Source organism: Amia ocellicauda, chromosome 8 (assembly GCF_036373705.1).
Source record: "Amia ocellicauda isolate fAmiCal2 chromosome 8, fAmiCal2.hap1, whole genome shotgun sequence".
Classification (NCBI taxonomy): domain Eukaryota; kingdom Metazoa; phylum Chordata; class Actinopteri; order Amiiformes; family Amiidae; genus Amia; species Amia ocellicauda.
This window is the reverse complement of record NC_089857.1, coordinates 34,148,166-34,169,127: the sequence shown is the minus strand read 5'-3', so window position 1 is coordinate 34,169,127 and position 20,962 is coordinate 34,148,166. Positions and strand designations below refer to the sequence as shown.

Genomic DNA, 20,962 nt, shown 5'->3' with positions numbered 1-20,962 from the left:
TCATGACTTCAGAGGGAAAAGTGTATGATAGTTCAAAAAGTACTCTACTTTGAAGCATATTTTTTAAATCATCTCTCTGTCCGTTTTCTAAATATCTAAGGGTGTCTGCTAAGAAATAAATAATAAATGTTCATGTGGGAATTAATTTTGTGACATCAAAATGCAAATGAAAGGGATAGTTTATTTTGTTTGCACATTACAAATACAATGAAAATTATGCCTATATTTTGCATACATTCAGATATTTTGAAAAGGGTGACCAACATGTCTTTATGGACACAAAAATAATTTATTGTCACATTAGCTTGTTTGTTGTTCTCTTTGGTTATAATACACACTGCTAGTTGTTTAAATGAAAGTGTTTTATTGATGTTTCGAGGGATTGTACAATAACAAACACAAATGATTTAGGCAAGAACTATTAACTGTGAAATTATTACAATAAGGAGTCCTCAGGGAGTCAGGGTATCCTAACAAAATCCATATCTGTCTGAGAAATGTATCTAGACTGAACAGGTTTGGACTGAATCCCTTGAAAGGACAGAAAACAGCATGCTTCTGTTGCTTTTCTAGTCTTTACATTCCAATTATTAGTATTATTATTGATGATGATAATAACAACAACAATAATAATGTTTTTAGTATTGTTATTATCATCATTAATGATAATAGTAATAGTAATAATAACAGTAATAGTAATAGTAATAGTAATAACAATCACATTTAATGTTTAAGCTACAATAATAACCAAATAAGCCACTGGTGCGATACTGTATGTCTGCATGCTTGGTCTTCTTCTTGGATTACTGCAATCTCTTATTTAGGAGTTCTTGTGGGAAATTTTGATTGTAACAGTCTTTATCTCAGTATACTCATGCAGACCATATTCTCCCCTATAGGTAGAAACACAGAACAAATAAATCACTAAATGTTTCAACAGATTGCCTTTTAAGCAGTAAATGCACTTCCAATTTTTACCATAAAGTATGACATGATTTGTAACCAAGAAAGCATCATATTAAATTATTTAGAGCATTGCATTATTTAACAGTACATGTGCTGTTTCCAACCATCTGTTCTTTACTGATACTTTAATTAAAAAATAACATTTATTCAAGAGTGTTCGTATTTAGTTTCTTGTAGATGCTGGTTCAATAACAAATAGTTAATGGGCAATAACTAAGAAAAATAACAAGAAAAAAAACTAAAACAAAAATGGGATTTGCCACAGCAGGCCTAATTTGGATATCACAAAATGCACATGTCACTTTTAAACAGGATACATTGTATTTCATAGTATTTAGTATGTACTTAGTATTTTAATAACTAGCAAAGGACAACACACAGTATAATAATGTAAGCTTCCCTGATATCAAATACTCACATTTCTCTTCCATTTCCAGACATTTTAAAGCCTCCAAAAGGACTCTGAGAACTCATTGCATTGTAGCAATTAACCCTACAAAGCAAAAAACAACACAGACAAATGTTAAACAACGACTGAGAAGTGGAGCACATTATTAATATCTATGATTTAATGTTGATCCGTAATAACAGAGCTTCAGTTTAAAGCGAATCACGCTGACCAAATAGGATGATGTATTGTATTGTTCTATTCCGTTCCCTGTGACACCCTTTGAGCTGACACACTAACACTGACTGTGTAAAAGTGCTGTGCAGTCAACCACCAATATTCCTAATTCTTTGTGGATGCCAATTTTAGAACACGAATACTCTTTTACATACTTTTGCATAATCAAAAACACACCACTGAAATGAGTTAAACAAGCTGTATGTGATCTTGAGATTGACACCTGTGTTACACCACACATATACTAATATGCTTTCCCAGTGTACCGCATTCAATAGCTAAATTGGACCCGATTTTCTGGATTTAACTTAACGCTCTGCTAGTTATAAGAAACTTCACTTCAAAGAAGACAACAGACGTTGGGAATCGGCTGTGTCAACCGCCACAGAGGAATCGGGCTGCACTAATATGACAGTACAGATGTTGTCAAGTACTTGTGAGATATGTAATTACGAAGTGTCAGGAGGGCAGTCTCAGTATTGTGATGTGTATTAAATATGACATTAAGAAGCCGAAGCTCCTGAGTTATTGGAGATCCCTGTGGGATGATGGGCTCAGCGAAACAAGGAGTTTTTGCCAACACTGCTAATACATAAAAAATCAATTTTCCATGGTGCATAACTAAAGGATCCCCTATTTTCTTCCCTTATTACATTAAACTATGCCAACAGCACAGCAGTAGGCCATCAGATCTTCAGCAAGTTCTGACATCACTGCATGATTTTCTATCATGTGTGAACTTGAAAGATTAAAGGGTATTAGATATTGAACGGTCAGGTTTCTTTTTCTCTTGTGCAATACATTTTGTTTTCCGTTTTAAGATATTTCTTGGGATGGATGAAAAAGCTGTTACACTTAGAATTGTATACCAAAGCAAAAGGACCAAACCAAAAACCACCATTTGGATCTTGCTGACTGGTTAATTGGTTCATGTATACGATACACTGGGGTAGGGTGTACAACAGACCACTTTAGCGGTTTCACTTGGGTTGCACCAAACCTCAGGCTGGATCCAAGATTATGGTGTAACTCAGTGGTCTATGTTGCAATTTTCCTGCTGGCTGTAATTCAGGTTCTTCACAGAATGCACAGTTTTTTCTTACCACACAGTTCCAGCTTGAAGGGCTGATGCAATGGTGAGTGCTTTGTTCAGATTCTGGGTAAAAACTCCTGCAACCAGACCATAATGGGTGTCATTGGCTCTCTTAATAACTTCATCTATGGTTTTAAACTTCATGATTTGCTGAACGGGCCCAAATATCTGTAGAAGTAAACAATACAGACGCAGTGAGACCAAAAGCCATGGCTCTAAGACAGAATATTGTTGTGGTAAGCTAAACTGATTGTGCATTTGGAAATCCCAAATACTTGGGAACAAGATGGGAACAATACAAGGTGATTATTTATCAAATAAAATACTACTCAGTTATGTCTCTGAAACCTCATAATGAGGCAGAATAAAGTTTAAAGTGAAGATGAAAATGTATTTACCTCTTCTTTGGCAATGCGCATGTCATCGGTTACATTGGAGAAAACCGTTGGCTGAATGAAGAAGCCCCGCTCTCCCCAGGAGGATCCCCCACATTCTAGCGTGGCCCCCTCCTTCTTCCCACTTTCAATCAGCTCCAGGATTCTGTCGAACTGCTTTTTGTCAATCTGGAAACAGCACCGTGTGACAGTTCAGCTCATTTCACAGTTTTGTCCCCCTTTCTTTAAAAAAAGGATTTCCTCCACTGTAATGATTTCCCATTATCTTTGCATCTATTCTCACATCTGTGCTAAATATATATTTAAGCCTGGATTTAAACAAAACTTTGATTTGTCTGCAAATTCCAAACCTACCTCAATCCTCAGTAGAGATTTCCACTGAGTACACAAACATAAAGCTGCAATCAACACCACTTTGAATTTCAAATGGACAGATGGAGCCAAGTTTGGTTTAATGGCAGAGTCAAGACACGAGGAGATGGAAGATTTATTTATGCGTGTGCTATGACCCAAATGAAACACAGTACCTGAGGCCCCTGATCCACTCCAGGGATTAAAGGGTTTCCCAGTATACGCTTCTTGGCCCTCTCCACACTCTTACGTACAAATTCCTCGTAAATTGGCTCCTCTACAAAAACCCTGGATCCTGCTAGGCAGCACTGGCCCTGATTGAAGAACAGACCGTGGTGGGCCTGTTCGACTGCATGCTCCACTGCATAAACAGAAAAAACACACACAAGTTCAGCCCAAAGCAATTCTAACAAAGCTTCTTTTATATTTATTACACACTTAATCAAATTCACCTCCCCACAATAAAACAACACTGTACTAGTAACTCCAGTGTGACCTAAACACAAAATCAATTTTGAGCAAAAGCTTCTTGCATTATCAATATTTCTTCCTGTACTAAAGCAAGGCAGATACACTACTGGTCAAAAGTTTTAGAACACCCCAATTTTTCCAGTTTGTATTGAAATTTAAGCAGTTCAAGTCCAGTGAATAGCCTGAAATGGTACAAAGGTAAGCGATAAACTGCCAGAGGTTAAAAAAAAGTTGAAAAATAATGTACATTTCAGAGTTATATACTGTTACTACACCCTCTAAGCATTATTTGGCAGTGTTACGCGCAGCTCCTATGCATAGAAGTTACACTGTATTCCTACAATGTGCACATTGTCTGAAAGCTTATTCTCTTGGCTACCAGCGCATTTCATTTTCAAACACATCCGATTTACAGTTTCCATGTCACCCGCCATCATTCAGAGCCCTGGGGGTAAACGGGCAGTCTGCTACGGGGGTGGGGTTCTCATTCAGGCGGTCACAGATCACTCAGTTTCTATTGGACTTCTTTGTAAATAGGCTTGTTTTGTTCAGAACAACCAGTATATATCAAACTATCAAACACAGATCCAATTATGTAAAATCATTGTGTATTAGTACACTGTAAACAGTTTTCCATCTTGACATTTTGAGCTCTCCACGGGTGTGTGTTGCTTCTTCCAAAACGTGAATGGTCTTGTTTTGATCAGTAGACTGTCTGGTTCCAGAATATGTCATAATTATTAATTGTCAATATTTTCTGAAATGTTGTATTACTACTCAGACCGAGTATCCCCCAACCCCCCCATTTCAGAATACAAAACACATTTTTCACATCAGAGAATGCTTCACATCATTAGAAAGCCGAGATTTCAGAGTCCATTGAGAAATTAAACTGCGTAAATTTCAATGAAAACTGGAAAAATGGAGGTGACCGGTAGTGTATTCCCTCAACCAAAGTGAAAGTATGGATTTATTGACAACATAAAGATAAATAATAATAATAATAATAATACTAATGTTAATAATAATAACTTACAGTCAGAATCTGCAAAAACAATGTTTGGATTCTTGCCTCCCAGTTCCAATGTCACTCGTTTAAGGTTACTGTTACCAGCAGCTTTTTTAATTAATTTTCCAACCTACAAAGTAGATATAATAAACAACATGTAAAGTATAATAATAATTATAATAATGCTTATGGAAACTTGTTTATGAATATAACATTACTATAATTGTATCTTGCCTCTAGTAGTTACAGAGTTAAATATTGTACTTGCTTTTGAAGGGCTGTGCCAAATATGCACATTGGTATTTGGCACATACAAAGAAAAATATGTCAACATTTACATGAGGATCAATAAATCACCACTTTTCGAAATCAAATCAACAGGATCAGAAAATTGCCACAGGCAGAGATACTTTCCCAGTGCTGCTAACAAACAAACACTGGGATGCTTCTTTGTTGAAGTTACTGGAACATCTCACATACACTCACCTAAAGGATTATTAGGAACACCTGTTCAATTTCTCATTAATGCAATTATCTAACCAACCAATCACATGGCAGTTGCTTCAATGCATTTAGGGGTGTGGTCCTGGTCAAGACAATCTCCTGAACTCCAAACTGAATGTCTGAATGGGAAAGAAAGGTGATTTAAGCAATTTTGAGCGTGGCATGGTTGTTGGTGCCAGACGGGCCGGTCTGAGTATTTCACAATCTGCTCAGTTACTGGGATTTTCACGCACAACCATTTCTAGGGTTTACAAAGAATGGTGTGAAAAGGGAAAAACATCCAGTATGCGGCAGTCCTGTGGGCAAAAATGCCTTGTTGATGCTAGAGGTCAGAGGAGAATGGGCCGACTGATTCAAGCTGATAGAAGAGCAAATTTGACTGAAATAACCATTCGTTACAACCGAGGTATTCAGCAAAGCATTTGTGAAGCCACAACACGTACAACCTTGAGGCGGATGGGCTACAACAGCAGAAGACCCCACCGGGTACCACTCATCTCCACTACAAATAGGAAAAAGAGGCTACAATTTGCACAAGCTCACCAAAATTGGACAGTTGAAGACTGGAAAAATGTTGCCTGGTCTGATGAGTCTCGATTTCTGTTGAGACATTCAGATGGTAGAGTCAGAATTTGGTGTAAACAGAATGAGAACATGGATCCATCATGCCTTGTTACCACTGTGCAGGCTGGTGGTGGCGGTATAATGGTGTGGGGGATGTTTTCTTGGCACATTTTAGGCACCTTAGTGCCAATTGGGCATCGTTTAAATGCCACGGCCTACCTGAGCATTGTTTCTGACCATGTCCATCCCTTTATGACCACCATGTACCCATCCTCTGATGGCTACTTCCAGCAGGATAATGCACCATGTCACAAAGGTCGAATCATTTCAAATTGGTTTCTTGAACATGACAATGAGTTCACTGTACTAAACTGGCCCCCACAGTCACCAGATCTCAACCCAATAGAGCATCTTTGGGATGTGGTGGAACGGGAGCTTCGTGCCCTGGATGTGCATCCCACAAATCTCCATCAACTGCAAGATGCTATCCTATCAATATGGGCCAACATTTCTAAAGAATGCTTTCAGCACCTTGTTGAATCAATGCCACGTAGAATTAAGGCAGTTCTGAAGGCGAAAGGGGGTCAAACACAGTATTAGTATGGTGTTCCTAATAATCCTTTAGGTGAGTGTATATTACGAGAAGCTGAATAGTATTGAGCTAAAATTAATACTTTCACTGTTTGTCAATTCAATTAGCAATAGAACTTTGGAAGTGCTTGAGAAAGTTAAAAAAGGAGATCAAGTTTAATTCTGTACCTCAGTTGATCCAGTAAATGCCACTTTGTCTATTTCCATGTGGTTTGCTATTACTGCTCCTGCTGTAGGTCCGAAGCCTGGTATAATGTTTACTACACCTTGAGGGAAACCAGCCTGCATTCAAACACAGTTAACACAAGTGAGGACAATCCCATTTCATTTTGATTGTCTACATTTCAGAGTAAGCATTGGACTGATAAGGTAATAAATTAAGACACAGCAACTGGAAAATCGTTAGAACAAAAAAATGTGTTAATCAATTTCAATCAATAATTGGTATTGTTCAATGGTGAGAATACTGTTACCAGTATTACTAGCATTTCTGTTTTTAGTCATGAGAGTTGCATTCACCTTCATTCCATCATCATGAATTCCACTGACAGATAATTTGACTAATCCATATCATTTTATTAGTAAACATAGACATTTGATGCCAGTCTAGATGATATTTTATTTCTTTATTCCTTTCCCCTCACCTCTTTAATTAATGCTCCCATGTAGAGGGCGGTGAGTGGAGTTTGCTCGGCAGGCTTGAGAACCACTGTGTTACCACAGCACAGAGCAGGAGCGATCTTCCACACAAACATCACCAAAGGGAAGTTCCACTGCAAGAAGAGAGTACAGTCTGTACGGCTAGGCTTATATCAAATCAGATATATACCTGACCCATCAAGTGACATGGCGAGGTTCCTCATCCACCCCCCAACCTCTCCTCACAGGCGTACCCCAAGGCTCTGTCCTGGGTCCCCTCCTGTTCTCTCTCTACACTCACTCCCTGGGCCCCCTTATCCCATCAGATGGTTTCTCCTACCACTTCTACGCAGATGATGCCCAGATCTTCCTGTCTTTTCCCTCTTCTGACCCTCTCATCCCCTCTTGCATCTCTTCCTGTTTGTCTGCTATCACCACCTGGATGCACTCGCACCACCTCAAGCTCAGCCTCTCCAAATCTGATCTCCCCTTTCCCCCTCTTCCTCACCTTCTGCTGACCTCTCCATCTCAATCCCCTTGGAATCTATGACACTCTCCCTCTTCTTCCGCTAAGAACCTAGGAGTCACCCTCGATCCTGCGTTCTCCTACACTCAGCACATCACCATGCTGACATGCACCTGACGATTCTTCCTGAGCAACATACACCAAATCCGACCCTTCCTCACCAACTACTCGACTCAGCTGCTCGTCCAGTCACTGGTCCTCTCCTGCCTGGACTACTGCAACTCCCTCCTGGCCGGCCTGCCTGCAACTACTACCCGCCCGCTCCAGCTCATCCAGAAATCTGCGGCTCGTCTGATAATCTCTCTGCCACGATTCGTACACGCTACTCCACTGCTCTGCTCCTTCCATTGGCTCCCGATACCGGCACTCATTCAGTTCAAGTAATTGACCCTCACCTACCGCTGTCTCGACCACACTGCACCAAGTTACTTTCAGACCCTCGTCTCCCCATATATCCCCTCCAGACCACTGTGGTCTTCCAGTGCCAAAAGACTAACTCTGCCTCCTCTCCACTCCCCTTCCTCCAGAGACGCTCCTTCTCATCCCTGGCCCCTAAGTGGTGGAATGACCTTCCCACTGAAGTCAAAACAGTCCTTGATCTCCTTCCGGCGTTTACTCAAAACACACCTTTTCAGACAGTACTTGTAATTTAGCCATTTACTCTCCAGTAAGATAGCACTTATACAATGTTTTATCATACTACTTGCCTTGCATTACTAGTACTCATACTCGTACTCGTATTGTTATTTTGATTTCCCCTATGCTTCCTTTCCTATGGCCCTTGACTGTGACCTAACATCTTGTCTGCACTCATCAGCTTTTATAATCCAGGATGTAAGACACCATTTATTGTATACACTTGTGTGAACTGGAATTTGTAAAATGTATTATGCTTTGAATTGCACTGTTTTATGTAAATTCGAATTTGTAATGTTTTATGCCTTGAACTGCACTGTACTTTTGCACTTTGTATTGCGCATATATTTTGTAAGTTGCCCTGGATAAGGGCGTCTGCTAAGAAATAAAAACTAATAATGTTACGGCAGAGCTGCGTGGATGCTTCACAACACAGTTCTCCCCCTAATCTCTGTAGCTCAGTAAAGGGGACCATAATTGATCTATAGTTGATTCATTTTGCCTTCCTACTTTGGTAAAGTGGTTTTAATAGGGAAAATGCAATACATCATCTGTAACTTCATCCATTAGCTTATACAATATAGTTTTGAGTTGTTACTCAGCTTGTTATTAACATTAGAAAATATGTATATGTGTAACTTTCAGCCTACAATATGTGTTTTCTCTCATTTCTACATAGTATTATATCTTGCCAATGTTTAAATTGGTTTTGAATAGACCCCTTTCTTAATTCCAACAAATAAATATTGTAATCTTCACTTTAACTTACTGTTACTTACTGGTATGATTTGACCACAGACTCCAACTGGTTCATGTCTAGTAAATGTGAAATACTCTCCATCTAGAAGAAGAAGAGGCACAACACATGACAAACATTACCTCAGGGCATACGTTTATGGATGCATAATGTTTTATATTTGTATTTAAAGTCTACTTGTGGAATGAATTACTGAATTGATCTCAACATATTTTCTGAATACTGACTGTACTCACCAACAGGAATTGTACGGCCTTGGATTTTGTCAGCCCACCCTCCATAATAGCGCAATGTTTTAATTGCAGCCATCAAATCGACAAAGTAAGAGATCAGGAAAACTTTTCCAGAGTCAATGGCTTCCATAGTCTATTGACAAATTAAGACACAATCAGCAACAATGAATCAGCATTAATCTGCAAACTTATTTTAAATGATTTTTTAACAACAGTTGATACCCTAGTACAAATGAGTATTTGAATTTCTTTTAAGGAATGCCTTCATATCCCTCTTTTGAGGTACCATTTTGCATAACCCATCAATGCATTTCTGTCTAAAATACAAAACAAAAAATGTGGTGGGAATTTTAAGAACTAAGGCCTAGACCAAATCAAAACTTTGACCTACCCACAAACTGCAAATTACAATATTGTCCCTAATCATGTTTCTGATAATCAAATTATCAAGTTGGGTACAAGTTTGAAATTTGTGATCTGCTGGTTTGACCAAATTTTTGATTTGGTCTAAGTCAAGATTGTCCTTACTTGAAGTATGGTATACATGTGTTTATAATGGCTATAATAAAGTATTTCTTACAGCCAATATTAGACGGTCTCGTTCAACTAAGTCAGCCAGTTTGTTTAACAGCCGCCCTCGTTCTGAAGCATCCATACACCTCCACGGTGATCCCAGCTGAAATGCCTCTTTAGCAGCTTTCACAGCATTGTCAACATCTTCCTGTAAACAAGGCACAGCCAAACAGTTTACACAAGTCTACGTGCTCAAATAATTGTTGAGCTGTATCTGGGATAAGAAGAATGTATACAAATGAAAGGGTTATAGTACATCCGCACAGAGCCACTTCCATTATCATCACATGTTCCTGAACAGTCTAAAAAGAAACACCATGAAATTCAGTGTAATAATGTATGTGATACCTTTCTTAATGGTCTTTGCTTCAGTGATTTAGGGTGTATGTTTGTTTGTTTAATACTGCATATGTTAAGGTTTCCTTATATTATGTTTTTTGGCTTATATCAATATATAAACCTCCCATGTGGTTGAAGCCGACAATTTGGGAACATTCAAAAATAGACTGGACGTGATCATTGGATCACTTAGTTATTAATGGACAGCAAACGAGCAAGATGGGTCGAATGTCCTCCTCTCGGTTGTACATTTTCATATGTATTTTATGTTTCTTATATATATATCACTCTATATTATAAATATCAAGTATAATGTGTGACAAAATACAAGAAGTTTAGAAACCCACATACTCAGATAAACACTCAACTTACTTTTTATTATTTAAAGACACTGCAAAAAATGTTTTGACTAGACAGTCCTCATCAGACAATTTGCTAACTTTTCAAAAGTCTTTTATGAATTTAATATCAATATCAATACATTACAGCCATTTAGCTCTGCAATAGGATTTTTTTGCTATACATGTGTGTGTAGATACACATACTTACAAATACACACACACTTTTTTAGCCTTTAGCTGTAGAATATATTTTATTTTTCATACTTTGAAGCGTAAAGTAAAATACAATGTGTTCAGAGGTAAGAATGAAGAGTCAGTTTTATTTTTATTTTCTGAAAAGGCATACACAATCATTATTGTACAGTCATGTAATAATCTGGAAGTTATTCTAGACACAAAGAAGCAGATGTTTCCCTAATTAGAAACATACTTTATCAAGCACAACACCTTGCAAAATAGTGATAACACTATTCAGTTTAAATAAGTGTTTCTAAATGATTCATCTAAAATTAATCTTATTATCCTAATTAAAATGACCTTAGGGGCCATATGTCTGTGCCAAAGAAAATTAACTTAGCGGTATATTGTAAGTTCTTTCATACAGAAGCAGCAATGAGTAAACTGTTAGACTCAGAAAGATTCTTGTGCCGGCAAAAATGAAAAACTAAAATATAGACAAACCAGAAGTCACTACAATTGTATCTAATCAACTCTTTGATCCACAGTAACCTGTGTGAAGCAAAATCATACATGTCAGGGGATAGCTGAAATACAAGAATGAACACCTGCGTAACAGACCCCTGAGTTAATGCGGGTCTGATTAAGGTAATGCAGTTATTTGACTTTGATTGATTAAACTTCTCCTCAAGCTAACTTGTTGGTAATTCATTTTAAATCTCCCATGTCTGTGAGTATCCAGGTCATAGTCTTATCTTACCACAAATAATCATTCACTAAGCTGCTTGTGATAACAACAACTATATCAACTGAATGTGCTTTTTATAAAGTATAGTTATTAGAAATTAAACCGTCATGTATCACCTTGAACCAATTGGAGATATTTTGCATTTCAGCTCAAACATATACAGTGAGGGAAAAAAGTATTTGATCCCCTGCTGATTTTGTACGTTTGCCCACTGACAAAGAAATGATCAGTCTATAATTTTAATGGTAGGTGTATTTTAACAGTGAGAGACAGAATAACAAAAAAAAAAATCCAGAAAAACACATTTCAAAAAAGTTATAAATTGATTTGCATGTTAATGAGGGAAATAAGTATTTGATCCCCTATCAATCAGCAAGATTCTGGCTCCCAGGTGTCTTTTATACAGGTAACGAGCTGAGATTAGGAGCACTCTCTTAAAGGGAGTGCTCCTAATCTCAGCTCGTTACCTGTATAAAAGACACCTGTCCACAGAAGCAATCAATCAATCAGATTCCAAACTCCCCACCATGGCCAAGACCAAAGAGCTGTCCAAGGATGTCAGGGACAAGATTGTAGACCTACACAAGGCTGGAATGGGCTACAAGACCATCGCCAAGCAGCTTGGTGAGAAGGTGACAACAGTTGGTGTGATTATTCGCAAATGGAAGAAACACAAAATAACTGTCAGTCTCCCTCAGTCTGGGGCTCCATGCAAGATCTCACCTCGTGGAGTTTCAATGATCATGAGAACGGTGAGGAATCAGCCCAGAACTACACGGGAGGATCTTGTTAATGATCTCAAGGCAGCTGGGACCATAGTCACCAAGAAAACAATTGGTAACACACTACGCAGTGAAGGACTGAAATTCTGCAGCACCCGCAAGGTCCCCCTGCTTAAGAAAGCACATGTACAGGCCCATCTGAAGTTTGCCAACGAACATCTGAATGATTCAGAGGAGAACTGGGTGAAAGTGTTGTGGTCAGATGAGACCAAATTCGAGCTCTTTGGCATCAACTCAACTCGCCGTGTTTGGAGGAGGAGGAATGACCCCAAGAACACCATCCCCACCGTCAAACATGGAGGTGGAAACATTATGCTTTGGGGGTGTTATTCTGCTAAGGGGACAGGACAACTGCACCGCATCAAAGGGACGATGGACGGGGCCATGTACCGTCAAATCTTTGGTGAGAACCTCCTTCCCTCAGCCAGGGCATTGAAAATGGGTTGTGGATGGGTATTCCAGCATGACAATGACCCAAAACACACAGCCAAGGCAACAAAGGAGTGGCTCAAGAAGAAGCACATTAAGGTCCTGGAGTGGCCTAGCCAGTCTCCAGACCTTAATCCCATAGAAAATCTGTGGAGGGAGCTGAAGGTTCGAGTTGCCAAACGTCAGCCTTGTAACCTTAATGACTTGGAGAGGATCTGCAAAGAGGAGTGGGACAAAATCCCTCCTGAGATGTGTGCAAACCTGGTGGCCAACTACAAGAAACGTCTGACCTCTGTGATTGCCAACAATGGTTTTGCCACCAAGTACTAAGTCGAAGGGGTCAAATACTTATTTCCCTCATTAACATGCAAATCAATGTATAACTTTTTTGAAATGCGTTTCTCTGGATTTTTTTGTTGTTATTCTGTCTCTCACTGTTAAAATACACCTACCATTAAAATTATAGACTGATCATTTCTTTGTCAGTGGACAAACATACAAAATCAGCAGGGGATCAAATACTTTTTTCCTTCACTGTAACTTATCATTATTGAAGGATTTATAGAAATGATCACATAAAGCCTTGATCTCTTGTATTACTTGGATTCAATTGGTAAAGGACGCTTAAGTATGAATGCTACCAGGTGTACACCTTATGTTATGTTCTGGCTATTCAATATTGTAGAGGGTTCCTACAGATCTACACCAGAGATTATTTTTTCCTTAAAATACAAAATTAATCTCCTGTTGCATTATGTTGCCGACATACTGCTTCATTTCTGCTTAAAGGATTAAAATCCTATTGCAATAGGATTATAATTAGAAGTATTTGTTCAATGTGCGCTTGGCCCTTACTTTATCTCCTTCCTCCACCTCACAGATTTGCTCTCCAGTGGCAGGGTTGTACACAGGGATTTTTCGGCCACAGGCTGACTCATGCCAGTCGTTATTAATAAATATCTGTAAAATAAAAACAAAATAAAAATATAAGGAACACAATTTGTGAAAATAAGAATCAATGCTTCACAAAATTACTTCAGATTTCAGATTTGCTGGAGTGCTTATTTCTTCATGTTTTTTTTTACCATCCTCACTTCCATTAATTTACATCTGCTTTTATGCCTTTTATATATTTTATTTTATATTATCCAATTATGTCACCTTTTTTAGCCCAATTAGGATTTGCTGATTATTGAACTCAGCTCATCACTTCAACCATCTTCTTCAGATGAGATGAGACCCAAAGACATCCGCTATTTTTTGCACTTCAAGCCCAGGATGCCAAATGCCTATCTAACACATCCATCGGAGGATTTGACGTAGACAGAAGAGCTAACACCAGAACCTGCAGGTGCAGGTTCCCCCATTTGGGAACTCCTAGCCAAGGCCTGCTTACTCATAATGCTTGAAATTATTTGGCAAGATCTCCAGGTGGAGACTTTGACTACCACGCCACTTGGGAGCCTTTTTACGTAGCTTTTAGCATTGCTGGGCTGTGAGAGATTGGTGTTTGAATTCTGGCACCAAATGCCAGCCCCCTTCACTGATACAGTATGATTAGCATGTGTCTCTGATCCTAGTAGCTTGATTATTCACTCACAGTACTGTATTGTGAAGAAATCCACAAAATCAAGATGAATGGAAAGGCAAAAACATGTCATTTTCTTATTTATTTATTCAATTAAAGCAAATGCATTATACATGCATCAATATTGCTTGTACCATTTGTACAATACAAATATTGTGCGGGATAGAAATTGTCAATTGCCCATGTTGCCCATGTTGAAGGGGTCTTCTGTGGAACCTCTCGATTCAAAATGTACGGGCATGTCAAAGCTTTGCTATGGTGCACCATAGGTAGGTAATTTTTCACCCCTAGATCAAGTATGTTCTTATGTATATATGTTTTGTACAGTTCTTAATTTGGATGTATACTGTTTTTAGTTTGTTTGTTTGTTTGTTTATTGCATTAAAACTTAAATAGTTTAAACAATGTGATTTACAAGTAAAATAATGATATTGCTTTTTCTGAAATGATCATTCCTACTTCTCACCTTAAAGCCCAGTTTTTGGCAAGGGAGTATTGATTTGAGAGGGATTTCTGACCTTTAGAATGCTTTTTGCTCAGAAACTTGAATCTAATAAAAATGACTTCCGCTAGCTAATTTATTGCTGTATAGCTACTGTGGCCTCAGAAAGAGTTCTCGGTTCTCTGCTTTCGTCTTTCAAATATTGAAATTATGCCCACAAGAACTGCTTGTTAATTGCTTGTAATATCTTGCATATAATCATATTGTCCGGAAGTCACAATTACTTTCACTAAATGCATAAAAGATAAGATCAACTTAAATGTCACAGCAGGATATTTAACCTAATTGAACTTTCCTATTCAAATTCACAGATTGTTTCAGGCTAACTCTGTATATAGCGCAGACAATATAGGAAGTGCATAATAGTTGTTTATCTCTGATAAATGTATATATTACCAGTACGGCTTTGAATAACTTTCTAAATTATGATAATGGTTTTAGGATATAATGTATGTTTAAGGATATAATTACTAATAAAACTAGTGCAACTACCTATGTTGCATTGCCAATTAGCAGCAACTATATTGATAGCCTTCCAGCCCATAGTTAACAGACTGCTTGGACTAGAACTGCTAGGACTTGCTAAGGTCCAGAAGGTCCAAGGTTTCATAAGTCCAAAAAACTCCCTAACAACAACTTCACCAGAAACTACTACTGCTTCTATTACTATTAGTACTAGTCAAACAGTCCAAGGAACATGTAATGGAAAAAACATTTGATGATGAGAATACTGAAGGTTTTGAAATATGACATAAGAACTAAATTAAGGAAATTATACAAGACATAACTCTCCTACTTGGAACCTCAATATTCTTTATATATATATAATTTATAATTGTTAACAAAGAACATGAATACCTAAACAATTGTAAATCTTAATATTAAAATGTACATATATATATATCATACTATATCTAATTTATACAATATAGTTTATTTTGTTGAACTAAACAGGAGCATTGATGTAACGTGGTGTCTACTTCCCTCCATTTTACCAGCTCAGGTGATGTTTATCTTTCTCCAAATTAAGCTTTATTTTGATTGTTCTCTGAGTTTTTGATTTTCAATTGTAAAATACACTAGGTATTTTGAAAATACCTTTACATTAGGTATTGGAAAAATATATATACATATAACAGTGGTCTTTTCTATTAATGTCTAACTTTACTGCTGTTAAAATATAATATGTAAGTAAACAAAATAAAGAACAACTAATAAATGAAAACTAAATACATTCATGGCAGAAGCAGATTGCACCTGTGATTTATACAAAGCCATAAATACTTGGCTGTGATTTATACAAAGTCATAAAGCACTGAATAAGTACTCCAGTTACCCCTGTCAAATCTGCTAATAAGTCAGGAGTGATGGTCATGACTTTCCAAGCACTTTTATATCATATCGTCCTCTGTCTTCAAAGAAAAAACTGTATTTTAGACCAATTTAGAGGAAAAAAACATTTGTGTTCTGGTTTTATTTTCAATACAAATAGACATCTGACCCACACTATCTTCTCAATGTTTGATACTGACCTTATTGTACTTGATTTCCAGATCACTGATTGGAATAGGAAGCCCTGAGTCCTGAGGAGCTGTAGAGGGGTTGAGGTCATGGTTCCGACCGTCTACAGGGGCAGTGGTCATGTTGTGTTTATTTCCTGAAAACAGGTGAAGCTGAACGAGTTAGACTAAGTTCAGCTAGAGCTGCACATGGCTGTAACTAAGGGTAAGTGGACCAGCCGCAAAGGTGTATTTGCATAGGCATAGCTGATTGGACAACACCAGACTCACCAGAACTTTGCACCCTTCTATCAGACATCTTCGTGATTCATGACCATTGAGGAAATATCTTACAAGTCTCCCTGTTTACATTTAATTATTTTTCTGTATTCAACTGAGCAGCATTTTTCCTTAAGTGCATCATTAATGCACCTGTTATATGTTATTGTTTGAAAAGACTGAAAGCAAACAAAAGCATGAGAAGACGAGAAGATTTCTGGTGTCTCCTAATTAAACACCTGTGTTTGTGCTGAGTCTTTCCAGACTTTCCAGACTTTCCATACACAGTGCTTAGATGAATATAGAGGTTATCAGAAAGTGCAAAACCATAAGGGAACTGATTAGTATCGTGCCAGCTGTGGAGTTTCTATATGCAATTACCTGCAGGTATAAGTTAAAATGTATGATTGGAAAAATGGAAATTAAGTTAATTATCCAGAAAGTATGCATATTGGTATCAGCTTAAAATAAATACATATTCAAATCATGCAATGGATGTAATGGATGTAGATGTTTTGATCCACAGTCAACACAGTAGTGGATAATCAAATTGATAACCCACAATATTGTGGCATTACTTATATCTGGATACTGCAAAAGCTGTTCAGAATTAATCTGCAAGGTTTACAGTAAAACAATTCAAGATAACGATGGGAGTTGCTTTTTCTGTTCAGTTTGTAAGCATGTCAACAGAGATAGATAACAGTTAAGTACAAAAAAAATATGTCCCCACTACGTTTCCTACATTGTTTTAATTCAGTATGTAAATAATTTCCTGATATCAATGTTGAAAGTAAAGTTCAACAACTAGCACTGAAATGCTTTAAGACCAAGACCGCTTTGAAGTTACAGTATTTGTGTATACAATGGTATACGACATGTTGTGGGATGAAATGTCAATGAATTATGTCATATCTAAGTGAGGACAAATGATGGAAAAACACTGAAATACTCCAGAGAAGAAGACCCCAAAGATATACAACTGAATATCACAGCTGGTACTCAGATGTTGAAGATCGCTATTCAAACAAACAGAAAAAACATCCATTATTTATGCAGTACTGATCATTTCAAATGCGTCACTTGCTGTCAGGACATGGTATGAGAAATCCAAAAGTTCAACACATCTAAAGCAAGGTTAGACTGGCGTTAATCGTGTTACCATATTACCATCCATTTTAGATATATGTATCAGGGTTCATATTGGGTTTCGCACATGGCCATGCTGAACTGTGGCTTCACATAGGAGAACTTTATCAGCCTCCTGCAATGGTTATTCATGATCAAAATGGGGCAACCTGCATATTACTGAAAACATTTATTTGGGTGTCAGCTTAGACCTTACCTTTTCCAGCATTGTTGCTCATACAATGTTTGGTAGATATCTTCAGAGGCATTGACTACAACACATTATCAACAAGGAAGTGGCTGACTCTCTGTGTGGAATGGCAGTAGATCCTTCAGATGAGATGGGTCAATAAGAAGCTTACTTGATACCTTATCACTGAGAACCAAGAACCAATCGTTTCAAGTCTCAGAAAAAGACACTATTCTCAGTAAGTATTCTCAAAGTATGCCAAAATGCACACAGACAAGTTAATATTCTGCAGAAAGTGGAGTGTACCCTTATGAAAAAATAGTACAATTAAGTACACTGTAAGTATACTACAATATACAGAAATTCACCTAATCTGTACTTTACTTTACTTATTTTTCATAAGGGTAAAATGCACATGATTTCAACTTTGTAACTAAAGGTCATATGGGGAGGAAAAGAGAGACCTAGAATTAAATGGTCACCCGACCAATTGTCAAACTGATTTCTGATCATGATATGGACTTTTTGGGACTGAAGACTGAAGAAAACTAAAATGCACCAAAGTATCAAGGCAGGCTACGAGGAGACTGAGTGACTGTTGACTCATATTCATGTTTCAGTATAACAATGATCAGAAGCACACAGTCAATTCTGCACCAGAATTTCTAAAGAGGACATGAATCAAAGTATTGGATTGGCCATCAGAATCCTCTGAGTTCTGAGTTCAGAATCCTACTGAATTATTATTGGAAGAGCAAAAGGAAGTTACTTGCATTAAAGTACAGGTGGGAATTATACAAATTAGACGCCAGCTACAAAATAATATCCAAACTGCAAGAGCACCAGCTGAGTGAAACACTAAGCACTAAGGTTTCATGGAACATCATATATTTTTGAATATTATTTCAATTCTTTTTAAAATTCATTACACATATTTTGATGTGATTTCACTGTATACTGCTTATTTAGCCCAGGTAATGCTGGAGTGAAAATACTGTAAATATACTTAATTTTGGACATTCAATATTTTTAAGTACTTGAAATACTAACAATTAAAGAAATACATGAAACACTATTATACTATAAATACATAAAATGCAATAATTATTTTTTAGGCATGTTCAGTGGTATAGTATCTATTGTCTGTTTTAATGTATTGTTAGCTTGCAAACTTAGTAGATGCCTGTTTATTCAGTAGCATTATTAATGGCTGGCTTCACTTAGCCTCTCTCTAAGTCATATAAGGTGACAACTTGTTTAGTTCTAGGCAATATTATGTTGATAGCTCAAAACTGTATTCTGTTGTTTAGGTTTTAAATTGTTTGCTCTCTTACTATTATTTTACATTAGAACAGTATGTTATACCAACCTTTAAATGATATTCAACCCCCTTTAATTAATTAATCAATTTAAGTTTTGATCCATTTATTTTATTATAAACAATATTCATTTTGAAGCTTAATTGTATGATTTCTGCATTTAATACATTCATGTGATTTAAGAAAAGGTTGGTTACTTATATTCTGCTCCTTAATTTAATTGTCAAATATTGCATTAAATTAAACCTTTTATTCCACCTTGTATAATAATCATCATCATCATCATCTAAGCATGCTGTATTTTAAATATAAGAGACAAACTTAGCCAATTGGACTGTTACAAATAAATGTCTTACTAAAACTGAAAATAATCTTGGACATTCTCAGTTTTGTAGGACCTTCAAGCCAGCGCTGTAAATGTGTAACAGAACAATAGGAAACTAAAACTCCAGTTTAAAAGACAAATGTCACTAAAACACTGAAAAAATCATGTGACAGAAGAAAGGAACAAAATGTAAAAACAATGAGTTATAGCATGTTTTCAAGCTGTAATTTCCCTCACATCTCTGTAAAAATAATTGTGTTGTTAATAAAACATTTAAAATAATTATTAACTTTTCAAGAAAATGATTAACTTGATTAAGTTTTATGCTGGGTTATTTAATGGAATGCATTTCACATGAAGCATTTCAATAGTTTCCCACTGGAATTCTATGAATTCACTGACAGACACATTTATAATATTATATATTAAATTATATGTATAATGTATACATATATGTATAACTTGTTAAACACATTTGTTGTATAAAATAAGGAAATGTTCAATACAATATATATCTTTATATTTAGCTAAACCAGAAAAAAAGTTACAAGTGGTCATTTTGTTATTTTAGGGAAAGCGTATATGTACTTGATTGTATAATGAGGAATGTAATACAACTCAGTCAAAATGTGTTCATGCACTACAAGCAACAATTCAATTACACTGAATCACATAAAAACGTATATAGTTAATTATATAGAAATCATTTAAATTACAGTTTCAAGTGAAACATAGTGGTCAAGTGATATTTTTTCATTTCTGATTGCCCCATACCAGTCCTTCAATTAAGAACTTTTAAGTCGTAAAATGACACAAAAACACATTCTACTAAGTGAATTAAATTGTATAAACAACATTACATTTCTCTGGCCTTTCTAAGATTGTTCCAAAAGTATAAAACAGTTGCAGACAGACTGATTTTAGTCCAAGAGATTGCACTGAACATAAATAAAACTCCTACCTTTGCAAGCAGAAGATGTTTCCCCGGCTCTGTTGTTTTCAACTTCAATAGCTGACATTGCTCTAAAGTCTGTGTAGAAACTAAAAACATACACCCATGTAAAATCCCTATATATACACTTGGTAAAGAGTCCACTTCTTACTTCAAGCCAACGTTATCAAGTGGTGTTACTCATAGATGCAGAAGCTTCAAGCAAACACTTAATCTGCATTGAATTGGAACCAATTCACATGATTCACTTGAAAAGGAAGCTTATTGTACATAGCTAATGAAAATACCCGCAGCTATTGCACGTACCATTTATTCCTCTGACCATGTAATATGTATTGTCATTTTGACGTGTGGGCCACTTCTCTTCTTCCATCACCTCCACATCAATCCAATCCACTTATTTTTGCCAAAAGGGAAATTTAAAAGGGAAG

General features: G+C 36.8%; 1 protein-coding gene across 1 annotated transcript; it reads right to left on the bottom strand.

The window, feature by feature from the left end:
- Positions 1-163: 163 nt before the first annotated feature.
- Positions 164-20,962, bottom strand: LOC136754911 (aldehyde dehydrogenase 1A1-like). The gene is made up of 14 exons (XM_066711158.1): positions 20,541-20,962; positions 16,372-16,496; positions 13,605-13,709; positions 9,941-10,081; positions 9,364-9,493; positions 9,150-9,211; positions 7,214-7,342; positions 6,738-6,851; positions 4,938-5,040; positions 3,607-3,791; positions 3,083-3,247; positions 2,695-2,852; positions 1,385-1,459; positions 164-893 (listed from the first exon to the last, which is right to left on the bottom strand). The coding sequence occupies exons 1-14, from the start codon at positions 20,596-20,598 to the stop codon at positions 821-823; spliced, it is 1,623 nt and encodes a 540-aa protein (XP_066567255.1). The 5' UTR covers positions 20,599-20,962; the 3' UTR covers positions 164-820.